The 23,166-nt window shown below is 43.3% G+C and overlaps 1 protein-coding gene across 3 annotated transcripts in view; it reads left to right on the forward strand.

Moving 5' to 3' along the window:
* The window catches only part of LOC135525636 (mitogen-activated protein kinase-binding protein 1-like), a 62,557-nt gene that overhangs the window by 22,427 nt on the left and 16,964 nt on the right, over positions 1-23,166 (forward strand). For all 3 annotated transcript variants that reach the window (XM_064953375.1, XM_064953376.1, XM_064953377.1), the window contains exons 4-15: positions 1,310-1,367; positions 3,682-3,852; positions 5,471-5,608; positions 9,006-9,188; positions 12,762-12,922; positions 14,021-14,210; positions 15,772-15,912; positions 16,627-16,811; positions 17,440-17,531; positions 19,358-19,483; positions 19,692-19,762; positions 20,846-20,967. In XM_064953375.1, coding sequence (XP_064809447.1) covers positions 1,310-1,367; positions 3,682-3,852; positions 5,471-5,608; positions 9,006-9,188; positions 12,762-12,922; positions 14,021-14,210; positions 15,772-15,912; positions 16,627-16,811; positions 17,440-17,531; positions 19,358-19,483; positions 19,692-19,762; positions 20,846-20,967 — 1,638 coding nt within the window. The remainder of the gene's footprint in view (positions 1-1,309; positions 1,368-3,681; positions 3,853-5,470; positions 5,609-9,005; positions 9,189-12,761; positions 12,923-14,020; positions 14,211-15,771; positions 15,913-16,626; positions 16,812-17,439; positions 17,532-19,357; positions 19,484-19,691; positions 19,763-20,845; positions 20,968-23,166) is intronic.

A 23,166-nucleotide genomic window follows, 5' to 3' on the forward strand; every position in this document is an offset into this window, starting at 1 on the left:
AAAGTAGCTTATGCTGACCTGGCAGAATGATATCATGATTATTTGCATCAATTCAGTGGGAACCCCTGGAGCGTTTCAGGTGCCTTGCCCAAGGCCACAGCGACAGACTTTTCACCTTGTCGCCTCCGGGATTCGAACAAGTGATCTTTCGATTACTGGCCCAACACTCTAACCTCGAGGCTACCTGCCACCCATATACAGTTCCAGTCAAAAGTTTGGACACGCTTACTCATTCCAGGGTTTTTCTTTATGTTTAATATTCTCTACGTTGTAGAATAATAGGGAAGATTTGTGGTTCCATGGAGTAGGATTGCCTAACACTGTAGGACCTGTTAACACAGGCCATCTGGATGAGGGAGGGAGCTAGTCCATAGTGTCTAACACAACATGGCTTATGGAACGACTGAACAAGAGCACTGGACAGACAGTCAGCCACGACCAAAGCAGCACCCCGGCTTCAAAGCCACCGCCCACCCCTTTCATGTATGGAAAAGGCAGAGGTAGGTAGATGTGGTCGCGTCATTAGGGCTGAAAAGATGTCCTCGAAATCAATGTGACTCGCTGGCTCCATCCAGTCTTCATTCTGTCATATACCAAGATGAGTTTGTTTTCTTAATCTCTCCTTGTTGGAGGCTAAAACTGGAACTTAATACCCTCTCTGCTCTACTCCTACTGCTCATCACTCTACAGACTAATTATTACTCTGCCATGATAAGATCACAGTACAGTAATGCTTAGTACAACATTTGATAAGAGAAAAGCTGCTTGGCTATGCATCAAACATTTGACACTTAGCTAGGGGGAATGTGCATTCCAAATGGCAGACGCTTCCCCACATAAGCCCTAGGGCATAACTTTATTTCCGATGAAGTATTGCACAACAGGTTGCCAGACAATATCTCTGTGTACCAGTACTGGCCCGGAATAACTGCTTCAACAGTTTAAGAAAGCCCTTGAAATTGAACCTGTTAAACAACCATTTGACAGCCAGCCACAGGCAGTCAGCGCAGACACTGTTCTTTAAACTCATGTCTTTACCACCACAGGGTGTATCGTTTTACTGTTCTCAGACTGTACTGTTGGTACAGCAGCAATTGTGTAGGACTCCTTTCCTGTGGTGTAGGTGTCTCTAATCTCTACTTTAGTGTGTGACGATAATCATCAGATTTGATGTATTGATTGTGGTGAGTGTGCCATTGTTATAGAGTACACCCCAAGCGGAAAAACCCCTCGAGACCAGGATGCATTCACTTATTTTTGAGAGTAATGAAACGTTTCCTCTCCTCTCTGTCTCCTATTCTCTTCACAGGAAAACCATCACCACTCTGTCATTTTCCCCTGATGGCAAATTTGTGGTCACAGGAGAGGTGAGTGTCATTCCATTGTGAGGGACCTATAAAATCCGTGATGCGAAAAAAAACATGGACAGAATCACGGAATCCAGACATTAAAACAGAATTCAACCATACTAAAAAATGTGTCAACTTAATTAGGGAATCAACTAAATGTATTTAAAGTTAATTAATTTGTCAAATTGTATCATAAGACTAGGAACAGAATCCATCAGTGATTCTTATTTTCTGCAGCTTTCTGAATAAGCAAAGATAATTCCTCGTCTGCGTGTGCAGTGCGTCTACCACTTTGTGTAGCTGTTAGCGATGATGCTAATGAACAGTCTTCTGGTAGATGGAAAGGCTTTCACAAAAACCTTCATTTAAATGTTAACTACAAGTAGCCTCTGCTGACCTGGCAGAATGATATTATTTGCATCAATCCAGTGGGTATTTGTTTTGCCAACTCTACCATCACATGTGCGCTACAAAGCACTGTGAAAGAAAAGCCTCTTGCTAGCGCTGGAATTAAAGGATAACTACACTACATCTAAATTCCTCAAAACATTCCCAGACCTCAATATTGGTCTCCTGATGTGGTTTAAACATTGTTGTGGACTTCAACACTCAATTTAGAGAAAAGTGTGATTTTGAGAGTGAAAACCTTAAAAAACGGGGAAAACGGACACCTGGAGAAACAAAATGGAGAAAACAGAATTTGGAATCAGGCAAAATTTAACACAGATTTTTTAGGGCCCTATAGTATGTCTTTGCATGCTGTGATGAAATTATGATACTTCAACTGTAGCTTCCTAAAAAAGTGCTGACTGTTTCCTGCTCCACTGCCAGGGCATGGCAGAGCTATCATTGCAGTGTCCAACCCCACAGTTCATAAACGGAACACTGTCTGTGCCACATTTACAAAGGGCCGTGTGTGTGTGTGTGTGTGTGTGTGTGTGTGTGTGTGTGTGTGTGTGTCGTGTGTGTGTGTGTCGTGTGTGTGTTCGCGCTGCACCATTGACTCTGTCAGTGCATGCGCGTGTGTGTTTAGTTTAATCCATACTAGCCAGAAAAGTGTGTGTGCTGTTGCAGGGTTGCCATGGCAGCAGGAGTGGGCAGGGTGCCAGACTGACTCTGTCAGCTGTCTGGAGGGGAGGGAAGAGAAAGAGGGAGACTTCCATGGATGTGCCAGTGGCAGAAGGCATACTGCATGTGCTGGTGCTCAGCTCACCCTGTCTCTCTGTCCTCTGTGGTGTAGCTAACTGACCATGCTGCCAGTGACCATGCTGCCTACTCTATGTATGCTCTCAAAGGGAGGTCCCTCTGTTCAGTCTGCCTCTGTTCTTTCTTTTAAAGAGCGAGACAACATCTCTCCTGATTGTTTTGTTCTAAGAAGGTGCAGCAAAGCTAATCCCAACCATGGGTTTACTGTGCCTAGCTGCTACTGTAGTTGGTTATATTTATTTACCATCAAAACACTACACGTATCTGACATTGGTAGAAATATGCCTTATGTCACTCATACGGGACCTCTTTCCATAGCCAGTATAAGAATGATGCGTACAAAGCCACTGCCTGCAGAGGGGAAGAAGGTACTAGGGATGGATTAGAATATATTTCCTGGCTTAAGCTTCCCTCGCCTGTCCTCTTTAAATTCCCTCCACTTGATCTTCTGTTCTGTCGTTGAGTTGCATAAGACAAATCATTAGCGGATTAGTAAGCAGTTACAGGGTACATTGAAAAGCTTAGTGGAGACGAGAGCGTCTCCTGTCCATCTGCATGATCCAGGGATTCTGACTGTGGCGACATCACCTTGTGAACACAAACCTGTCAGGTGGTTATTATAAGAATCGACTTGCCGCTATAAATAAACGTGAAATAAATGAATATAAAATGTGTGGATGGGGGGGATGTGTGACACATGGTGTGTCGAGTGAAAACAAGCACAATGGTTTGTACATGATTTGTTCTACTGTTATGCATTATTTTCTCTCTCTGTTTTTGTCTGTCTGTCTGTCTCTGTCTGTCTGTCTCTTTCTCTGTCTCTCTCTTTCTGTCTCTCTCTTTCTCTGTCTATTTGTCTGTCTCTGTCTATTTGTCTGTCTCTCTCTCTCTGTTGATCTCTGTTTATCTCTGTTTCTCTCTGTCTGTCTCTCTCTGTTTATCTCTCTCTCACTCTCTTTGTCTCTCTCTGTCTCTCTGTCGTGTCTCTGTCTCTCTCTCTCTTGTCTCTCTCTTGTCTCTCTCTTGTCTCTCTCTCTTGTCTCTCTCTCTTGTCTCTCTCTCTCTCGCTCTCTCTCTTGTCTCTCTCTCTCTCGCTCTCTCTCTCTCCGACTCTCTCTCTCTCCAGAGTGGACACATGCCTGCTGTGCGGGTGTGGGACGTTGCAGAACGGACCCAGGTTGCTGAGTTACAGGAACATAAGTATGGCATCTCCTGTGTGGCGTTCTCCCCCAACAGCAAGTACATCGTCAGCGTGGGATACCAGCACGACATGATTATCAATGTTTGGGCCTGGAAGGTAGCTAGCAACTCTCTAAACTAATGACAAAGTAATGACAAAGCAAAAACAGGTTCTTAGAAATGTTAGCATTTTAAATATATATGTATAAAAAAAAACTTTAAAAAAACATAAGTATGGCATTTCCATAAGTATTCAGACCCTTTACTCAGTACTTTGTTGAAGCACCTTTAGCAGCGATTACAGCATCGAGTTGGGTATGACGCTACAAGCTTGGCACATTCTTCTCTGCAGATCCTCTCAAGCTCTGTCAGGTTGGATGGGGAGCGTCGCTGCACAGCTATTTTCAGGTCTCTCCAGAGATGTTCGATCGGGTTCAAGTCCGGGCTCTGGCTGGGCCACTCAAGGACATTCAGAGACTTGTCCCGAAGCCACTCCTGCATTGTCTTGGCTGTGTCCTTAGGGTCGTTGTTCTGTTAGAGTGGGGCGAAGGTTCACCTTCCAATGTCCTGAGTGCTCTGGAGCAGGTTTTCATCAATGATATCTCTGTACTTTGCGCTGTTCATCTTTGCCTCGATCCTGACTAGTCTCCACGTCCCTGCCTCTGAAAAACATCCCCACAGCATGATGCTGCCACCACCACTGTGCTTCACCGTAGAGATGGTGCCAGGTTTCCTCCAGATGTGATGCTTGGCATTCAGTCCAAAGATTCAATCTTGGTTTCATCAGACCAGAGAGTCTTGTTTCTCATGGTCTGAGAGTCCTTTAGGTGCCTTTTGGCAAACTCCAAGTGGACTGCCATAAGCCTTTTACCGAGGAGTGGCTTCCGTCTGGCCACTCTACCATAAAGGCCTGATTGGTAGAGTGCTGCAGAGGTGGTTGTCCTTCTGGAAGGTTCTCCCATCTCCACAGAGGAACTCTGAAGCTCTGTCAGGGTGACCATCGGGTTCTTGGTCACCTCGCTGACCAAGACCCTTCTCCCCCGATTGGTCAGTTTGGCCGGGCGGTCAGCTCTATGAAGAGTCTTGGTGGTTCCAAACGTCTTTCATTTAAAAATGATGGAGGCCACTGTGTTCTTGGGGACCTTCAATGCTGCATACATTTTTTTGGTACCTTTCCCCAGATTGGTACTGCTACACAATCCTGTCTCTGAGCTCTCAGGACAGTTCCTTCGACCTCATGGCTTGGTTTTTGCTCTGACATGCACTGTCAACTGTGGGACCTTATATAGACAGGTGTGTGCCTTTCAAATAATTTCCAATCATTTGAATATATCATATCTGGACTCAAATCATTTTGTAGAAACATCTCAAGGATGATCAATGGAAACAGGATGCACCTGAGCTCATTTTTGAGTCTCATAGAAAAGGGTCTGAATACTTATAAGGTAATTCTGGTTTTTTTTTTAATACATTTGCTTTGTCATTATGGGATATTGTGTGTAGATTGAGGAGAGATTTTCATTTTTTTTTTAGATTAAGGCTGTAATGTAACAAAATGTTGAAAATGTCTGAATACTTTCCAAATGCACTAGACCGTTATAGTGGAAAATTCTAAGTGCTATTTTTGAGCTACCCTTCAATGTTTTATACTATTTTTACTTTATTCTTGTCTGAGGACAAAGTATATATCCACCGTTGATCTAAAGTTCTGTTCTGTGCTCTTCTTCTCTGCTCAGAAAAACATAGTGGTGGCAGCCAACAAGGTGTCTAGTAAAGTCACAGCTGTGTCCTTCTCAGATGACAGCAACTACTTTGTCACGGCAGGGAACAGGCACGTCAAGTTCTGGTACCTGGATCACACCAAATCATCCAAGGTATTCACACAGTCACACCAAATCATCCAAGGTATTCACACAGTCACACCAAATCATCCAAGGTATTCACACAGTCACACCAAATCATCCAAGGTATTCACACAGTCACACCAAATCATCCAAGGTATTCACACAGTCACACCAAATCATCCAAGGTATTCACACAGTCACACCAACAACAACATTTCTTAAAGGGGCAGTGTGCAGCTGCTACATCCATTTTTGATGTAAATGAATGATATTTGCCCATTGATTGTTTTCTGAAGAATATAATGTATAAATGCCTCCTGAGCTTCGTTCACCTGTCGTACACCATCAGAACCCAAAATATAAGCCAATATTTGTAAACAATGTAAACAAACACTATATAGCCTCAACATGGATAAAACTTTACTGAACAAAATATAAACACAACATGTAAAGTGTTGGTCCCATTTTTCATGAGTTTAAATAAAAGATTCCAGAAATGTTCCATACACACAAAAGCTTATTTCTCTACAATGTTGTGCACAAATTTGTGTTCATCCCTGTTAGTGAGCATTTCTCCATTGCCAAGATAATCCATCCACCTGACAGGTGTGGCATATCAAGAAACTGATTAAACAGCATTATCATTACACAGGTGCTCCTTGTGCTGGGGACAATAAAAGGCCACTCTAAAATGTGCAGTTTTGTCACACAACACAATGCCACGATGTCTCAAGTTTTGAGGGAGTGTGCAATTGGCATGCTGACTGCAGGAATGTCCACCAGAGCTGTTGCTGAGAAGTATTTCTGTCTGTAATAAAGCCCTTTTGTAGGGAAAAACGTATTCTGATTGGTTGAGCCTGGCTCCCCAGTGGGTAGACTTGGCTCCCAAGTGGGTGGGCCTCTGCGGCTCTGCCCAGTCATGTGAAATCCATAGATTAGGGCCTAATTAATTTATTTCACTTGACTGATTTCCTTCTATGAACTGTAATGGAGTAAAATCTTGAATTCTTGCATATTGTGTTTATATTTTTGTTCAATATAAATGTTGATGTGGATACACACTACTGTTCAAAAGTTTGGGGTCACTTAGAAATGTCCTTGTTTTCCATGAAAACATACATGAAATGAGTTGCAAAATGACTAGGAAATATAGTCAAGATGTTGACAAGGTTATAAATAATTATTATAATTGTGTCCTTCAAACTTTGCTTTCGTCTTATAATCCTCCATTTGCAGCAATTATAGCCTTGTAGACCTTTGGCATTCTTGTTGTCAATTTGTTGAGGTAATCTGAAGAGATTTCACCCCATGCTTCCTGAAGCACCTCCCACAAGTTGCTTGATGGGCACTTCTTACGTACCATACGGTCAAGTTGCTCCCACAACAGCTCAATAGGGTTGAGATTCGGTGACTGTGCTGGCCACTCCATTATAGACAGAATACTGCTTCTTCCCTAAGTAGTTCTTGCATAGTTTGAAGCTGTGTTTTCGGTCATTGTCCTGTTGTAGGAGGAAACTGGCTCCAATTAAGCGCTGTCCACAGGGTATGGCATGGCGATGCAAAATGGAGTGATAGCCTTCCTTCTTCAAGATCCCTTTTACCCTGTACAAATCTCCCACTTTACCACCACCACAGCACCCCCAGACCATCACATTGCCTCCACCATACTAGACAGATGGCGTCAAGCACTCCTCCAGCATCTTAATTATTTTCTGTGTCTCACGAATGTTCTTCTTTGTGATCCGAACACCTCAAACTTAGATTCGTCTGTCCATAACTTTTTCCAATCTTCCTCTGTCTGGTGTCTGTGTTCTTTTGCCCATCTTAAACTTTTTTACTTTTTTATTGGCCAGCCTATTGCTTTTTCTTTGCAACTCTGCGTAGAAGGCCAGCATCCTGGAGTCGCCTCTTCACTGTTGACGTTGAGACTGGCGTTTTGCCTGTACTATTTAATGAAGCTGCCAGTTGAGGACTTGTGAGGCGTCTGTTTCTCAAACTAGACACTCTAATGTACTTGTCCTCTTGCTCAGTTGTGCACCGGGGCCTCCTACTCGTCTTTCTATTCTGGTTCGGGCCAGTTTGCTCTGTTCTTTGAAGGGAGTAGTACACAGCGTTGTACGAGATCTTCAGTTTCTTAGCAATTTCTGGCATGGAATAGCCTTCATTTCTCCGAATAATAATATACTGGCGAGTTTCAGAAGAAAGTTCTTTGTTTCTGGCCATTTTGAGCCCGTAATTGAACCCACAAATGCTGATGCTCCAGATACTCAACTAGTCTGAAGAAGGCCAGTTTTATTGCTTATTTAATCAGAACAACAGTTTTCAGCTGTGCTAACATAATTGCAAAAGGGTTTTCTAATGATCAATTATCCTTTTAAAATGATAAACTTGGATTAGCTTACACAGCGTGCCATTGGAACACAGGAGTGATGGTTGCTGATAATGGGCCTCTGTACGCCTATGTAGATATTTCATAAAAAATCTGCCGTGTCCAGCTACAATAGTCATTTACAACATTAACTATCTCTACACTGTATTTCTGAGTTTATTTTATTTTAATGGACAAAAAATGTGCTTTTCTTTAAAAAATAAGGACATTTCTAAGTGACCCCAAACTTTTGAACGGTAGTCTATGGCTATATCATGGATATCATGGGCTCCAGAGTGGCGCGGCGATCTAAGGCACTGCATCTCAGTGCTTGAGGCGTCACTGCAGACACCCTGGTTCGATTCCAGGCTGTATCACAACCGGCCGTGATTGGGAGTCCTGTGGGCCGGCGCACAATTGGCCAAGCGTCGCTTGGAGACAAGCAGTGCAATTAGTGTAACCAATGACAGTAGTGAGGGGTGTGTCATAATGATTAAGTTCATTAAAATTAATTTGTCAAACTGTTAAAAAATAGTATATGGCATATTAAATATTACACTATTGTTATCATATAGAAACATAATGGAATATTGTACATCATATTAGCGTCAACATACATTATTGTTTCATTCAATTTCACATAAAAATTGTATATTTCCTTTTTGTTACATGTAATCCTTTGGTTCAACAATATATATAATGAGCATCATCAACGGGGGGGAACATATTAGGTGTACGCTAATAAGCTGTAGAAATAATTTTTCAATTTATAAGACTTTCATAAAGGAAATGTTTATTGTTGGAATGTAACAAATATGTACAACGCTGGGTTGGAGGTCAGAAGAACAGTTGGGGAAACTTCTCTCTAATCGCTCAAGCTATTAGAATAAAGAGAAATGTCACACATCAACTTCAATAGCCATGTTGAGGCAGTATAGAAGGTCTTACATCCCGGGGTTTGGGACAACATAACAAACGGATGGACTAGATCTATCAGACCCCATAGCAATGTCTCTCTAATCATCTCTCCATTCCTGCCTCCCGCTGTCCGTCTGCTAGGTGAACGCCACGGTTCCTCTGCTGGGTCGCTCGGGGCTCCTGGGGGAGCTGAGGAACAACTTCTTCTCTGACGTGGCATGTGGGAAGGGTCGTAAAGCCGGCAGCACCTTCTGCATCACCTCCTCGGGCCTGCTCTGCGAGTTCAGTGACAAACGCCTGCTGGACAAATGGGTGGAGCTACGGGTGAGTTAGTAGACTCTGGCGTCACGTTCATTAAGGGCACAAAGTAGCAAAACCTTTTGCAACCGAAAACAGACATGAGACTTGTTATAAGACAAATTCATAAAATCAATAATCGGCTTCCTTGACTCAATAATTTATAATCATAAGTATTCCTCTGCAGGGTTGAAAGGGCATATAAACTAAAAATGAAACCCTGAATTTGATGACATATTCCAGTTTATTGGACAAATTCAGGCAGTAGGCTACTTCCCTGTTCCCTGTTTCACTGAGACTGTAGCTGCCTGGCTGTATCCACAGGCGTAGAGTAACACTGAATCGTTTTTTCTAAAACAGTCTGAATGAATGGAGATGTATCACTATTGTAACGATTCTGTGTAAATGTTGGCAGAGAGAGAGTTAGTGATTTATCACAGCATGATCAGATTAGAATATAACCCCCTTTCAATCTATATGTGGCACAGTTTCAAACTTTCACTTGACTGAGCTACTTCAAAATATTCCTCATTCTACATGTAATCTAGCCACCGACTTTGTCCTACAAAACACAGCTTTCACTTGACTGAGCTACTTCAAAATATTCCTCATTCTACATGTAATCTAGCCACAGACTTTGTCCTACAAAACACAGCTTTCACTTCTGTATAAAGGTAAATTATCGACAGACAACTGGCTCGTGTTGGTGGAGTATTAATTTGACCTTCCATGCTGCTGTCTGTCTAATATCAGTGTTGTTGTGCTTTTTCTTCCTCTCACACTGTCCAGAAGAACGACAGTGTCACAGTAAGTCTGTCCATTGCCTGCCCTGCAGTTCCATGTCACATCAGCTGAAAGTTATTCCCCGCCCCCTCCATTTCCCCTGAGAATCCAATTGGAGGGTTTCTCAGAATGCTGCATTCTATCATGCCTTTGACATTCCACCCCATTGGTGTGTGTTGATGTGAGCACCACCTTTCGCTATAGGCTGACATTAATTCACATGACAAGCTGTGGTCAATGTGATGGCATTATCAGCATCACTGCTCACATCACTGGTCACTTTACTTTGGTGTGAGAACAAACATGAACTCATCAGTGTTTCCACCCCAGGCCTTAGATAGATACTGCTCATATCACTGCTAGTGCTCACCTCAAGTTCTGAGGGCCTGAGAAAATGATGTTGACTTGTGGGATACTCTGTCTGTGGGTTTTAGCTGTAATGTACTGCATGGGAATTATCAGTCAAACAGTCAGCTTTTACAGTTTACATTACATTTGACATTTTAGTCATTTAGCAGAAGCTCTTATGCAGAGCGAGTAACAGGAGCGATTATTGTTAAGTGCCTTGCTCAAGGGCACATCAACAGAAACAGTGACCTTTTGGTTACTGGCCCAACACTCTTAACCACTAGGCTACCTGCCTCTCCGGCTACAGACTTCATGCAGCATTATGATCAAACCAGCTCTGAGGTCACAACAACCTTTTCCTGAACTTGTACCACATGATTGTAACCCCACTCTGCTACCTTCCTGCTAACAGGGCTGAAGTGGGTGTACAGTCATGCTTTTGTAGCAGACACAGACCAAAGCGAGGGAGGGAGGGAGGGAGGGAGGGAGGGAGGGAGGGAGGGAGGGAGGGAGGGAGGGAGGGAGGGAGGGAGGGAGAAAAAAAAAACTACAATGCTTGTTCTGTCTCAACTTCAGCTACTCCATCACATTCCATCCTGGTATATCAGACAGCTGATATCAACCTCTCCACTCAAGCTGCTCATCTCAAAACTGACTTCATTAATTTACGCTCTTAACATTCTCACTGTGAAGCTACCAGTGTGGATTAATTTAAAAGCAGGCTGTGATCTAGCCTGTATCATGTGACCACAACATCCAACTAGGACATGTCTTTCATCCCCTCACATGAACTGCATATCTTATCTGCTGTAGGCCATGAGCGGGATCATCCTCTGTCACAACTACACTCTTCCCCAGAGGCCACTTGAAGCTGCCACTTTCGTATATTTTGGTTTCTCCCCTTCTAAGATGGTTGCTTCTCTGGCATGCCGTGGTTAGCAATGCACTGACTGTTGGGAAAGCACAGCAACCCAAGTGGAGAATGTATCAAAAAAACATTTAGTAAATGACTGTTATTGGACTTGGAGGAAAAGCTGTGTCCATTCTGGGCTGCATGCCTGACTGAATTACTTTATTCATCATTTCAAGCATCATTCTGGTAAATTGTAAAATGATATTGTGTGTTGTTATTTTCAAGCTGGATGCCTAGATCTGGATCTGTTGTGTGGTTCATGGAGTGGATAGCATATCCCATCTCCTTCACCACAGTGAAATATATGATGTGTGGTTCATGGAGTGGATACCATATCCCATCTCCTTCACCACAGTGAAATATACTGCATGTTATTCTGTTTCGGTCATACTGTTTTGTTGTTGAACTGTTTAATTTTCAAAATATTTATTTTCTAGTGTAGCCACTTCTTCTGCCTAGATTAAACTACTTGAGAGATGTTCTTATATTGTTTACTCAGGTCCCTAGCTACAGTAAAGTGTGGTAATCAGTATTCCCACAGACAGACAAGTATGTGATGCTTCCTCAGTGTTTCCCCTACGTTAATTTATCAGCGGCGAGCCTCTGCGTAAGAATTGCAGGAAATATGGTTTCTATGGCCAAGAGCTGGACATTTAAAATGTTCAAATCAAATTTTATTTGTCACATACACATGGTTAGCAGATGTTAATGCGAGTGTAGCGAAATGCTTGTGCTTCCAGTTCCGACAATGCAGTAATAACCAACAAGTAATCTAACTAACAATTCCAAAACTAATTTCTTATACACAGTGTAAGGGGATAAAGAATATGTACATAAAGATATGAATGAGTGATGGTGCAGAGCGCATAGGCAAGATACAGTAGATGGTATCGAGTACAGTATATACATATGAGATGAGTATGTAAACAAAGTGGCATAGTTAAAGTGGCTAGTGATACATGTATTACATAAGGATGCAGTAGATGATAGAGTACAGTATATACGTATACATATGAGATGAATAATGTAGGGTATGTAAACATTATATTAGGTAGCATTGTTTAAAGTGGCTAGTGATATATTTTACATCTTTTCCCATCAATTCCCATTATTGAAGTGGCTGGAGTTGAGTCAGTGTGTTGGCAGTGTGTTGGGTCGGAGACCGTGCCATTGGCCACGCCCCCCACTCCCCTAAGCTAACCTTGCCGCCGCTGCTGAAAAAAACCCTATGGGAAACACTGTGACTGCTAGTTCCTAGTGGGTTCTTTGATGCCTCTCTGGCAATGGTCTTCAATTCAATATGTTCAATATCATTAACAGACAGTACTGTAGCTATTTTCTGCTGTCTCTGCAATTCATTTCCCTGAAGTCCTGGGCTGCATCCCAATTAGCACCCTATTCCCTATGTGTTGCTCTAGTGAGGCAGAAGGGAATGGAGCCAGGCGGGTCCCTGTCCTGTCTTCTCTACATCCTGTAGTGGAGGAAACCCTGCCGTGTGGGTTTTACGTAGTGGACAGTAAGTGTGTCCTCTCTAACCATCCTCCTCTGCCCTGCAGACCAGTCAGGCCACATCTCTGTCTGTGACGGACGAGCTGATCTTCTGTGGCTGTGCTGACGGCACGGTTAGGGCCTTCAGCCCCGTCAACCTGCACTTCATCTGTACCCTGCCACGCCCACACTGCCTGGGCACAGACATCGCCACCGTGGTGGAGGCTAGGTGAGTGTCCCTGACCTTAACCTCCACACAATGCAGACGACGTACAGAGGTTTTTATGTGTGCAATAATTCATATTTTATAATCAATTGGGGCTGTAATTGCCTGTATAGTAACATAGGGAAAAAAATGGATATGAGAGAACCTGTTTTTTGTCAACATCATGACTTTTAAATGTCGCCCTGGTCGTGAATGAAGTATTTAAATGGTGTCTTTTTGACTGTGGGAAGTGGGAACAGTCTCTGTCTGTCCTGTTGATTAGCCAGAGCGGTGTGGGCTGTGTGGTATCCTGTTCTCATACAGCATCATACTCTACATACTTATGCAAATACCAAGCAAACCAACTACACAAAATACCCTTTAATGATTTCCTGTTCATCCAGGATGCACGTGGGCCCAGCTGGAGTTAAATGTCATTGTTTTGTATTCCTGTATCCCCCTCAATCTCTTTTTAAATCAACATTTTGTTGTTGATGCCTTCAGTAAAACGGACAGAGATTCCTCTGAGAGTTAGTTCTTCTCCTCATAAATATGGACTGAGTGAATGCAGAGTCTGGAATGCTGCTGGTTCATTTCCCTGTTCAACTGACTTCCTGACAATAGAACCCAGATGTTATAACAGATTAGCTGAATAATCATGTATGTAGCATGTTTGTGTGGGTTGTGAAAAATCCCACCAATGGAATAACTTACTGCATGTTTGCATCCCAAATGACACCCTTTTCCCTATTCGGTGTATTACTTTTGACCAGGACCCATAGATGGCTGTGTAGGTCATGTCGAAGCTGCTATTAAGTGAAGCCATCAAGGTCAGCTCACTACTGTTTATAGAAGTTTCTGTGGGAAACTCCATAGACGGGCAAGACCTCTCCAGTAGGCAGGCACATTATGCTCTGGCCAAAAACACAACCATTAAATGGTTGGTAAAGGGAATGCCAGCCCAGCCAATAGCTGGGCTTTTCTCATAACCACTGAATTGGGTTAGCTTGTACTGTAACTATAAAGTATCTCTGGGTTCTGGAAAAGTGCTTTATAAATTCAATATATTTATTTTATCAGAGTATTACAGTGTTATTACATCCTAACTGTCCCTACCTGCAGTCACCTCTTCAGCCACAAGATGGACGCCCGGTGTCCAGACACGGTGGCTGTATCTTATGACCCTGCGAGCCGCTGGCTGTCCTGTGTCTACAACGACCACAGCCTGTACGTGTGGGACGTACGGGACCTCCGCAAAGTGGGCAAGGTCTACTCCGCCCTTTACCACTCGGCCTGCGTGTGGAGCGTCGAGGTAAGGCCGGGGGAGGCCTGGAGGAACATGTTGCTCTTTACTCCCTGTGTAGAGATCGTTTTACATGTAGAAAATAAACAAGATACCTGTTGCTCACTGTTGAATGGTGGTCTCATATAAAGTGCATTCGGAAAGTATTCAGACCCCTTGACTTTTTTCACATTTTGTTACGTTACAGCCTTATTTGCACATTTATATATATATATATAAAAAAAACTGAAATCACATTTACTTAAGTATTCAGACCCTTTACTCAGTACTTTGTTGAAGCACCTATGGCAGAAAGTACAGCCTCGAGTTTTCTTTGGTATGACGCTACCAGCTTGGCACACCTGTATTTGGGGAGTTTCCCCCATTCTTCTCTGCAGATCCTCTCAAGCTCTGTCAGGTTGGATGGGGAGCGTCGCTGTACAGCTATTTTCAGGTCTCTCCAGAGATGTTCGATCGGGTTCAAGTCCGGGCTCTGGCTGGGCCATTCAGAGACTTGTCCCGAAGCCACTCCTGCATTGTCTTGGCTGTGTGCTTAGGGTCGTTGTCCTGTTGGAAGGTTAAACTTCCCCCAGTCTGAGGTCCTGAGTGCTCTGGAACAGGTTTTCATCAAAGAGATCTCTGTACTTTGCTCCGTTCATCTTTCCCTCAAACCTGACGAGTCTCCCAATCCCTACCGCTGAAAAACATCCCCACAACATGATGCTGCCACCACCACCATGCTTCACCGTAGAGATGGTGCCAGGTTTCCTCCAGATGTGATGCTTGGCATTTAGGCCAAAGAGTTCAATCTTGGTTTCATCAGACCAGAGAATCTTGTTTCTCATGGTCTGAGAGTCTTTAGGTGCCCTATGGCAAACTCCAAGCGGGCTCTCATGTTCCTTTTACTGAGGAGTGGCTTCCGTCTGACCACTCTACCATAAAGGCCTGATTGGTGGAGTGCTGCAGAGATGGTTGTACTTCTGGAAGGGACCTTTATATAGACAGGTGTGTGCCTTCACAAATCATGTCCAATCAATTGAATTTACCACAGTTGGACTCCAATCAAGTTGTAGAAACATCTCAAGGATGATCAATGGAACAGGATGATCAATGGAACAGGATGTACCTGAGCACAATTTCGAGTCTCATAGCAAAGGGTCTAAGTACTTTTGTAAATAAGCTATTTTTATACTTTTGCCAAAATGTCTAAACCTGTTTTTGCTTTGACATTTACATTTACATTTACATTATGGGGTAGTGTGTGTAGATTGATGAGGATGTTATTTAATCTATTTTAGAATGTAACGTAACATAACATAACATAACGTAACGTAACAAAGTGTGGAAAAAGTCAGGGGTCTGAATACTTTCTGAATGTACTGTATATTGTTAAACCGCGTGCGGTTATCTTTTTATTTTCGATGAAGCCATTTTTCCCCCCTGCAGCTGGAATCTATCTGGATGTGCATACGCTAGTTCAGAACAAATGTTTCCATGTCCTCTGTACCTGTCAGGTGTACCCAAAATGTATGTAGATTCATATTTACGTTATCTCTCCTGCTGATGTTTCATTTCCTCTGTACCTGTACAGGTGTACCCAGACAGGGTAAGTGATGGCAGGCAGCCCTGTCTGCCTCCAGGCTCCTTCCTCAGCTGTTCTTCAGACAATACTGTCCGGCTCTGGAACACTGATGGACACAACACAACTCTTAGCCGCAACGTCATCAGCAACGTGCGTCTGTCTCACTCTCACACACCCTTTATCTAAACCCTGATCTCAATATGAATGACTGCTGATTGAGTTTTGATGCAAAGTAGTTCTACTCAAGAACCTTTGAATCCTGAGTTATGCCACAGATAGAACAATTAGAAAGATATTTCACTGGATGTATAAATGTGAAGCATCCTGTTCGTGTTTCCACTCACTACCAAATACGGTAGTGAGAGGAAGCCCACTGGCTGGCAGTGGGAGAAGATGGAACAAGATGGATTTTGGCCGACATTCTGCAAATCTTCTCATCATTTAAACGTTTGATCTCAATACACTTTTCTGTTCCCAAAACTAGAATCTGTTCTGAACAGAACAGACTAAGTTTTGTAGACTTGCAAAAGTTTTTAAAAATGGTGTTTTTTAGAAAGAATGCAAAGGTGAATTGAGGTATTGCACACGTGCATTTCACAGAGTAGGTGTTCCCTAACGGAAATATGCAGATGTATACTAGAATGCACCAATAGGATATCGCTAGCTTGGCTCTGCCCACCTCCTTCTTGTTCTGCCCACTATGACTCGTGTTCCCTTTGGAAACGACAAACTGTGGTCAATTTTGTTTTAGTTATAAAAAAATATTTAGTTTTGCTTTAAGAGGGGGAAACTGACGCGGTTGCGCACCCCCCCCCCCCCAATTCTCAGCTTAAAAAACCCCCCACCTTCTCTCCGTCTGTCCAGGACCTCCAGAAGATCATCTACATGGACAACAACACGGCCGGCCTGCTGGACACAGAGTGCCTCAACTCGGGGAACGGAGAGAAGGCTGACCCCCAGACCTCCGAGACCAGGACGGGCATCAGGACCATGTGTGTCAGCCCAGATGGGCAGCACCTGGCATCGGGCGACCGGACCGGCACCTTGAGGTACTGTTGGAGACAAAGAGCGGTTTGTTCGCACACCTGTAGTTTAAAGTCTATGGAAGAAACTGTTGTAGAATGAGAAACTCTAGCACACAGGTGTTCTTGATTACTCCACAAACAGTTGATTGGATCCCTTTAAACTAATTAATGTTTGGGTCAGTAGACCTTCATCAGGGTAAACCCTGAGGTACAGTACCCCTGCTATGCCGTCCCAGAGAGAGCCTTGTTTTCCTTCACTACCCCTCAGGACTCAGCACCTCTATGTCCTAATGAAGTTCCCTAACTAGACCCCTGGGAGGGTGTGTGTGTGAGCGTGTGCATGTGTGTTTGTTAAATTGGGGTTGGAGTAGGCTGGTGTCCATTCAGGCAGCAGCCTAGCTGACTCTCTGTCCACATCACTGGATGGATAGATGCTGACCCAGTTAACACCAAGGCTATTTTTTGTTAATTAACTTTGTCACGCAAAACTGAATGATGGCGGTCTACTCTGCATTCTACTGCAGCCCAGCGGTGTCTCTGTGTGTGGCGAGACTGACCTGTGACAGTGTGCACCTTGCAAAAACAAAATGGTGTTGTTATGGGAGCATAACAGGACTGATCTAGTACTATTTTGTTCTGTTTGCTGTTGCAGGATCCACGATCTAGAGAGCATGGGGGAGATTCTGAACGTTCAGGCCCACGACTCAGAGATCCTGTGTCTGGAATACTCCAAGCCTGAGACGGGTACAATCAATTGTTACCAGAATTATTTTAAAATGTTTTATTTAACCTTTATTGAACTAGGCAAATTGTTACCATAATAACATATTCACCTTCTGTGTAGTTAGCTAACTCATACTGAATACAGATATTTATTGTTCGCTTGCAAGCCATGACAAGCCTGATACGGCTAAGGCAGATTTCCCCTCTTCTGGGAGGAAATGGGAGACAACCAGTTTAAAGATACTACTGTAGGTATAAACCACTATCAGCTGGTTGCCAGATGCTTCACCAACCTCCCGTTGACTTGTGAAACGAACCACTTCAGAGCTCCAGCACGTTATAAAGAGACAGGGTTGGGTCCAAATGTACTGTATGTCAATTCTTCTTAGTCAAAGTTTAAATGAGCAGCTTTATAGAATTAACTTTCCCGGTTCACACATTAAAACCAAATCATCTGATAAGAGATTTGTGAAATGGAATGTGAAAATTATTGAAGTTATCTTTGTATCTACTGCTATGGTCAACAATATCAACACATCCATGTTTCATCTCATTTGAATGTGTTGTTACAAAGAGTGTCTGTGTGTTCAGTGGGCTATTAAGAGGGCATTATCAGACCTGGTGAAGTGCCGTCCAATTCAGAGAACAGCAAGGCAGAGCATATTGAGGGTGTGTGTGTGAGTTGGGGGCTGTGGTAGTACCCTGGCATTGGTCCCAGACCTGCTTGGCTCTCCTCCAGAACTTCATCGTCTAGCCCCAGTAGCAGCACATCTGTCACAGGGTGCGTTCCAAAAGGCCCTGATTAAAAGAAGTACACTATATATAGGTAATAGGTGTCTCATATGGGATGCATCCAGTGGCTCTCAAGTTAGGAGGATTGATAATATTTCGATGTTCTTAGTTGATCATTTGGCAGTTGGCACCACACAGAGGAGCAGATAGAGAGGGCTAAGAATAAGCCCAGTACACTCCCTCTGGCTGCCTGCAGTATACGGTGCCCCCGCACCGGTACCCCCTGTATATAGCCTCATTATTGCTATTTGGTGTTACTTTTAAAACTGTTTGTTTATTTAGTGAATATTTTCTTAACTCTTATATTTCTTAAACTTTGGGCTTATATGTAATCATTTCACGGTAAGGTCTAAACTGGTTGTATTCGGAGCATGTGACAAATACAATTTGATTTGATAGTAACAACTCAGAGGGTGATAATAGTCAGATAACAGCCATTGCCCTGCTGGGCCTGTATTCACAAAGCATCTCAGAGTAGAGGAGTGCTGATCTAGGATCAGTTTAGCCTTTTAAATTACAATGGATAAGAGGGGGGCTATTGGGGGCTATTGTATCTAGCTGGGATCAAGGTTAACAAAGTCACAAAGCTAACAGATCCAGGATCCACGTTCAATCTCAGCAAGGAGAGGATAGTGCTTTTCATTTACTGAAATGATTCCGGTTGGAAATTCAGTTAAGTCCACTCCGGGGAAGTGCTTCAAATCCATTTTTGATTGGTTTCGATATCCATGTGATGTGACCGTCAGCTCATTGGTTCTTAAGCTAATTGATATAAGATGCTTTATGGCTGTTAAAAACAAAAAGGACCTCCTAATGAAAAATATTTACCACCACCGAAATGGAGAACAGGGATTGGCTGCTGGTAAGTTGCTCGTGTCCTAGAGTGTCCTGGAGTGTAATGTAGGCCTATATGTGGTGTGAAGAAGGTTTTTCTCTTGTAATGACTGTGATATGTGGCTGTTTTGACCCATTTGAATGCACTGACTGTAAGTCCCTCTGGTTAAGAGTGTCTGGTAATGAATAAAATCTAAGTGTGTGTGTGTTGTGTGTGACAGGGCTGAAGCTGCTAGCCACAGCGAGTCGAGACCGGCTGATCCACGTGCTGGATGCAGAGCGGGAGTACAGCCTGCTGCAGACGCTGGATGAACACTCCTCTTCCATCACCGCTGTACGATTCGCTGGTGAGATTTACAGATGACCTTTGACCCTTTACAACATCCCGCCAACCACCCCCCTTTACCTCAAACTCTCAAGTCTCACTCCTTTAACAGTTATACCAGCTATGGAATTCAGACCTTTGGCTTCCAAAGGTGTCACGGAAGTGTCAATTGTGGCACTAAAGTTAACATGGTTATTATTGCCATGGTAACAGTGCTCCTTCTCTTTTAGCCAATGAAGGCAAGGTCAGGATGATCAGCTGTGGCGCTGACAAGAGCATCTACTTCCGCACAGCGCAGAAGGTAAAATACACACACACAATGGCGCTGCTCTAGAACAGCTGCTGCTGGAGGCTTAACTAGGTTAGGGGGACTAATGCTTTTGTGGTAAGGCTTGGCAATATTTCATCATTGTGGTAAGGCTTGGCAATATTTCATCATTGTGGTAAGGCTTGGCAATATTTCATCATTGTGGTAAGGCTTGGCAATATTTCATCATTGTGGTAAGGCTTGGCAATATTTCATCATTGTGGTAAGGCTTGGCAATATTTCATCATTGTGGTAAGGCTTGGCAATATTTCATCATTGTGGTAAGGCTTGGCAATATTTCATCATTGTGGTAAGGCTTGGCAATATGTCATCATGATCTCTCTGCATATTTTGGCCATGGACCCACATTCTTAACCGTGGCTCAGCCACCCCCTGTTTAATTTGTCTATTCCTGTTGCTTACAGCTAATTAATTAAACTCCAAGTGGCCTATTTAATAATGACACTTTTCCTCTAAGGCGTTCTGTGTCCCCTGGCTGTTGTATGCCCCAAGTCCCCGGGAGATTAACTTCAGATTCAGAATTGGAGTAGTCTTTCTAGTCTTTTGACATGATAGTCTAATCCTGAAGTAGTCAGACTATTTTCAGGTTGACTCTTGGAACCGAACCAGTGTATGAAGTAACAAATGGAGAAAATTCTAATTCATCCACATTGAGATTGATGTGCAATTCTAACCCTCTGTATGTAAATGTTACAATCTAATTAACAAGTAGATGGAAAGTATTGTCATTCTCTACCATTTAATCAGTGGACTGCTTTAGAAGTCACGGCACACTGCTAGAAAAGCAACAAAAGCCCTACAAGGATAAATGTTGTGGTTTATTAGAATATGGCTGCATCCCAAATGGAAACCTCGTCCCTATATGTGCTACTATTGACCAGGGCCCATAGGGACGCATACTATGACTCATTGTAACAATATGTCTGCCAAAACAGCTTAAATAGAACAGCTCTCATTTCTCACTGGAGCATTTACAGTAGTGTTGTTAATGGCACTAGCGTGGCAGTGAGTGGTGACCTGTTTTAACCTCTGGTTGTTTTACCCTGTCGTTTACAGTCAGATGAAGGAACCGTGTTTACCCGCACCCACCACATCGTACGCAAGACAACGCTGTACGACATGGATATCGACCCCACCAGGAAGTATGCTGTTATTGGTTGTCAGGACCGCAGCATCAGGTGGGGGCCTGGTCTACTTGTCCTCGTTTGTCTCAATTATTGTTCTCGGTGTATGTATATGTGCGTCAATGTGTGTGTGTGATGACAGTGTTAGTCTGTCTGTGTATGCGTACAGTATGCGAGTGTGAGTACGTGCCAGTGGAGGCTGCTGAGGGGAGGACGGCTCATAATAATGGCTGGAATGGAGTCAATGGAATGATATCAGCCACGTAGAAAGCACTTCTTTGATGCCGTTCCATTAGCTCCATTCCATTAGCTCCATTCCATTAGCTCCATTCCATTAGCTCCATTCCAGCCGTTAGTATGAGCCGTCCTCCCCTCAGCAGCCTCCACTGGCACGTGAGTGTATTTGTGTTTGACCTCTCCGTAATCTGTCAGCCTGTACAGTCATCCCTCCCTAGCAGGTGGATTAGTCTTAACTCGAGTGTTGTAAACACAGGAAGGATGAGATCAGAGGCCCCTGGCTGATGAAGCCTGTCTCTCTAGCCTGTCCTGACCTGAGCCTCCGTCTGCCAACTTGCCTGCTCAAGTGTTTACATCTCTCACTCACGTTCCTCACCCTGCATCAACGACAATAACACACGCTTTGAAAGAAATTGTGGCTTAGCGTTGGCTTAAAATGCTGATATTTCAAATGCAGACTTGTAAAAAATGTGCCTCTCTGTTTCACCTTTCCAGCAGGTCGTGTGTCTACTTGTTTGAATGGCCAGTCCCTTTTATATCCTAAATACCCCATGGGTGTCACAATATGAATCTGAGATTAAATTGTTATGGCTGAAAATTCTACCGTAACAGAGAAATTTCAAACAACCAAGTTATGTTAACAACTAACCACAAGTAATGCGTCATTACATAGTGCTTTATTTATCCAGGGATTCCCAAGGTTTATCACTCGGGGGCCCCCTTCCAGCATTGGGGAACATCCCACACCCCTTCTGTGCACGCGTCTATTTCTCTGGGCACAAGCACTGTTCATGACACACTGTTCACACCCCTCTTGTTGGTGGAGAGAATGTTGCAGGTTTAAATATTATTTCCTGTAATTCTATACATTTTGTCATGGGGGAGAGAAAATGTTGCCGTTTTAACGCCAATGTTCTTGCAATTCTATACATTTTGCCATGTCTGTGTATTCATGTGATATTTGATTAACAAAATTCTGATATCTATGGGCAAAAAAAATGAAATAGAAAAATATTAGCTGACATGGGCTAGTTGATCTGGACATTTCTGACAAGTTATTAACGCCTCTCTAAGGTGCACAATGACTAACATGACAAGATTAACAGATGATGCACTACCCAATTTGGATATTCCACCCTGTGCATTCTACTATTAGCACTTTCAAAAGTAAGTTTAAAGACGGACTGAGTTCCTTAAGAAAAAATAATATATACAGTACCTGTCAAAAGAGTGGACACACTTACTCATTCAAGGGTTTTCTTTATTTTTGACAATTTTCTACATTGTAGAATAATAGTGAAGACATCAAAAACGATGAAATAACACATATGGAATCATGTAGTAACCACAAAAGTGTACTGTATATATATAAATGGGGTGTGCCCTGCCCTCCCCGCCCTGTGGTTTCCACAGTTTGGAAACCACACAGTTGGTGTAAATAAGATGAACGCGGCAGCGTAGTACGACTGTCCAAATAGGCCTTTCCCTCCGCTTGAGATACTTAAAGTCAACTGTAAACACACCTTATGCTCCTCTGCTGTTTCAGCACAGTGATTAAACGTTACTATGGAAACTAGGCTGTTTTAACTGCATCTGAATGATAAATGTCCCCCAGGCCTTTTTGTGTATTTATTTCTGGTAGAGTTAGAGGGCTTAACTCTTGTTTAACAGGCTCTGATTTGTTCCTTATACAACTAAGTGGCGGTGCTTTAAGAGTGTGACTCAATGGTTGACTGGCTGCCCTCACACTTTGCCAGCTCCCCACAAGGTTGGCAGGGCCCTGACTGGGCCTTGTGGGTGGTTGCTTGCCAGCTAGCTGGTGGCTACTGGTCTCCTTCTGGCACTCAGTGAAAATGCACCAGTTAGGCTGTTAGCGTGACCCCATGTGGTCAGATGGGGAGAGACATGCATACCAGCTGAGCAGAGAGGGTATGCTCCAAAGTAGAATCAATGAGTTGGCCAGCTAACTTTGATAAACAACCAGGAATAACTATTGATTTTCTGGGTCATTAAGAA

This window comes from Oncorhynchus masou, chromosome 32, assembly GCF_036934945.1.
Source record: "Oncorhynchus masou masou isolate Uvic2021 chromosome 32, UVic_Omas_1.1, whole genome shotgun sequence".
Classification (NCBI taxonomy): domain Eukaryota; kingdom Metazoa; phylum Chordata; class Actinopteri; order Salmoniformes; family Salmonidae; genus Oncorhynchus; species Oncorhynchus masou.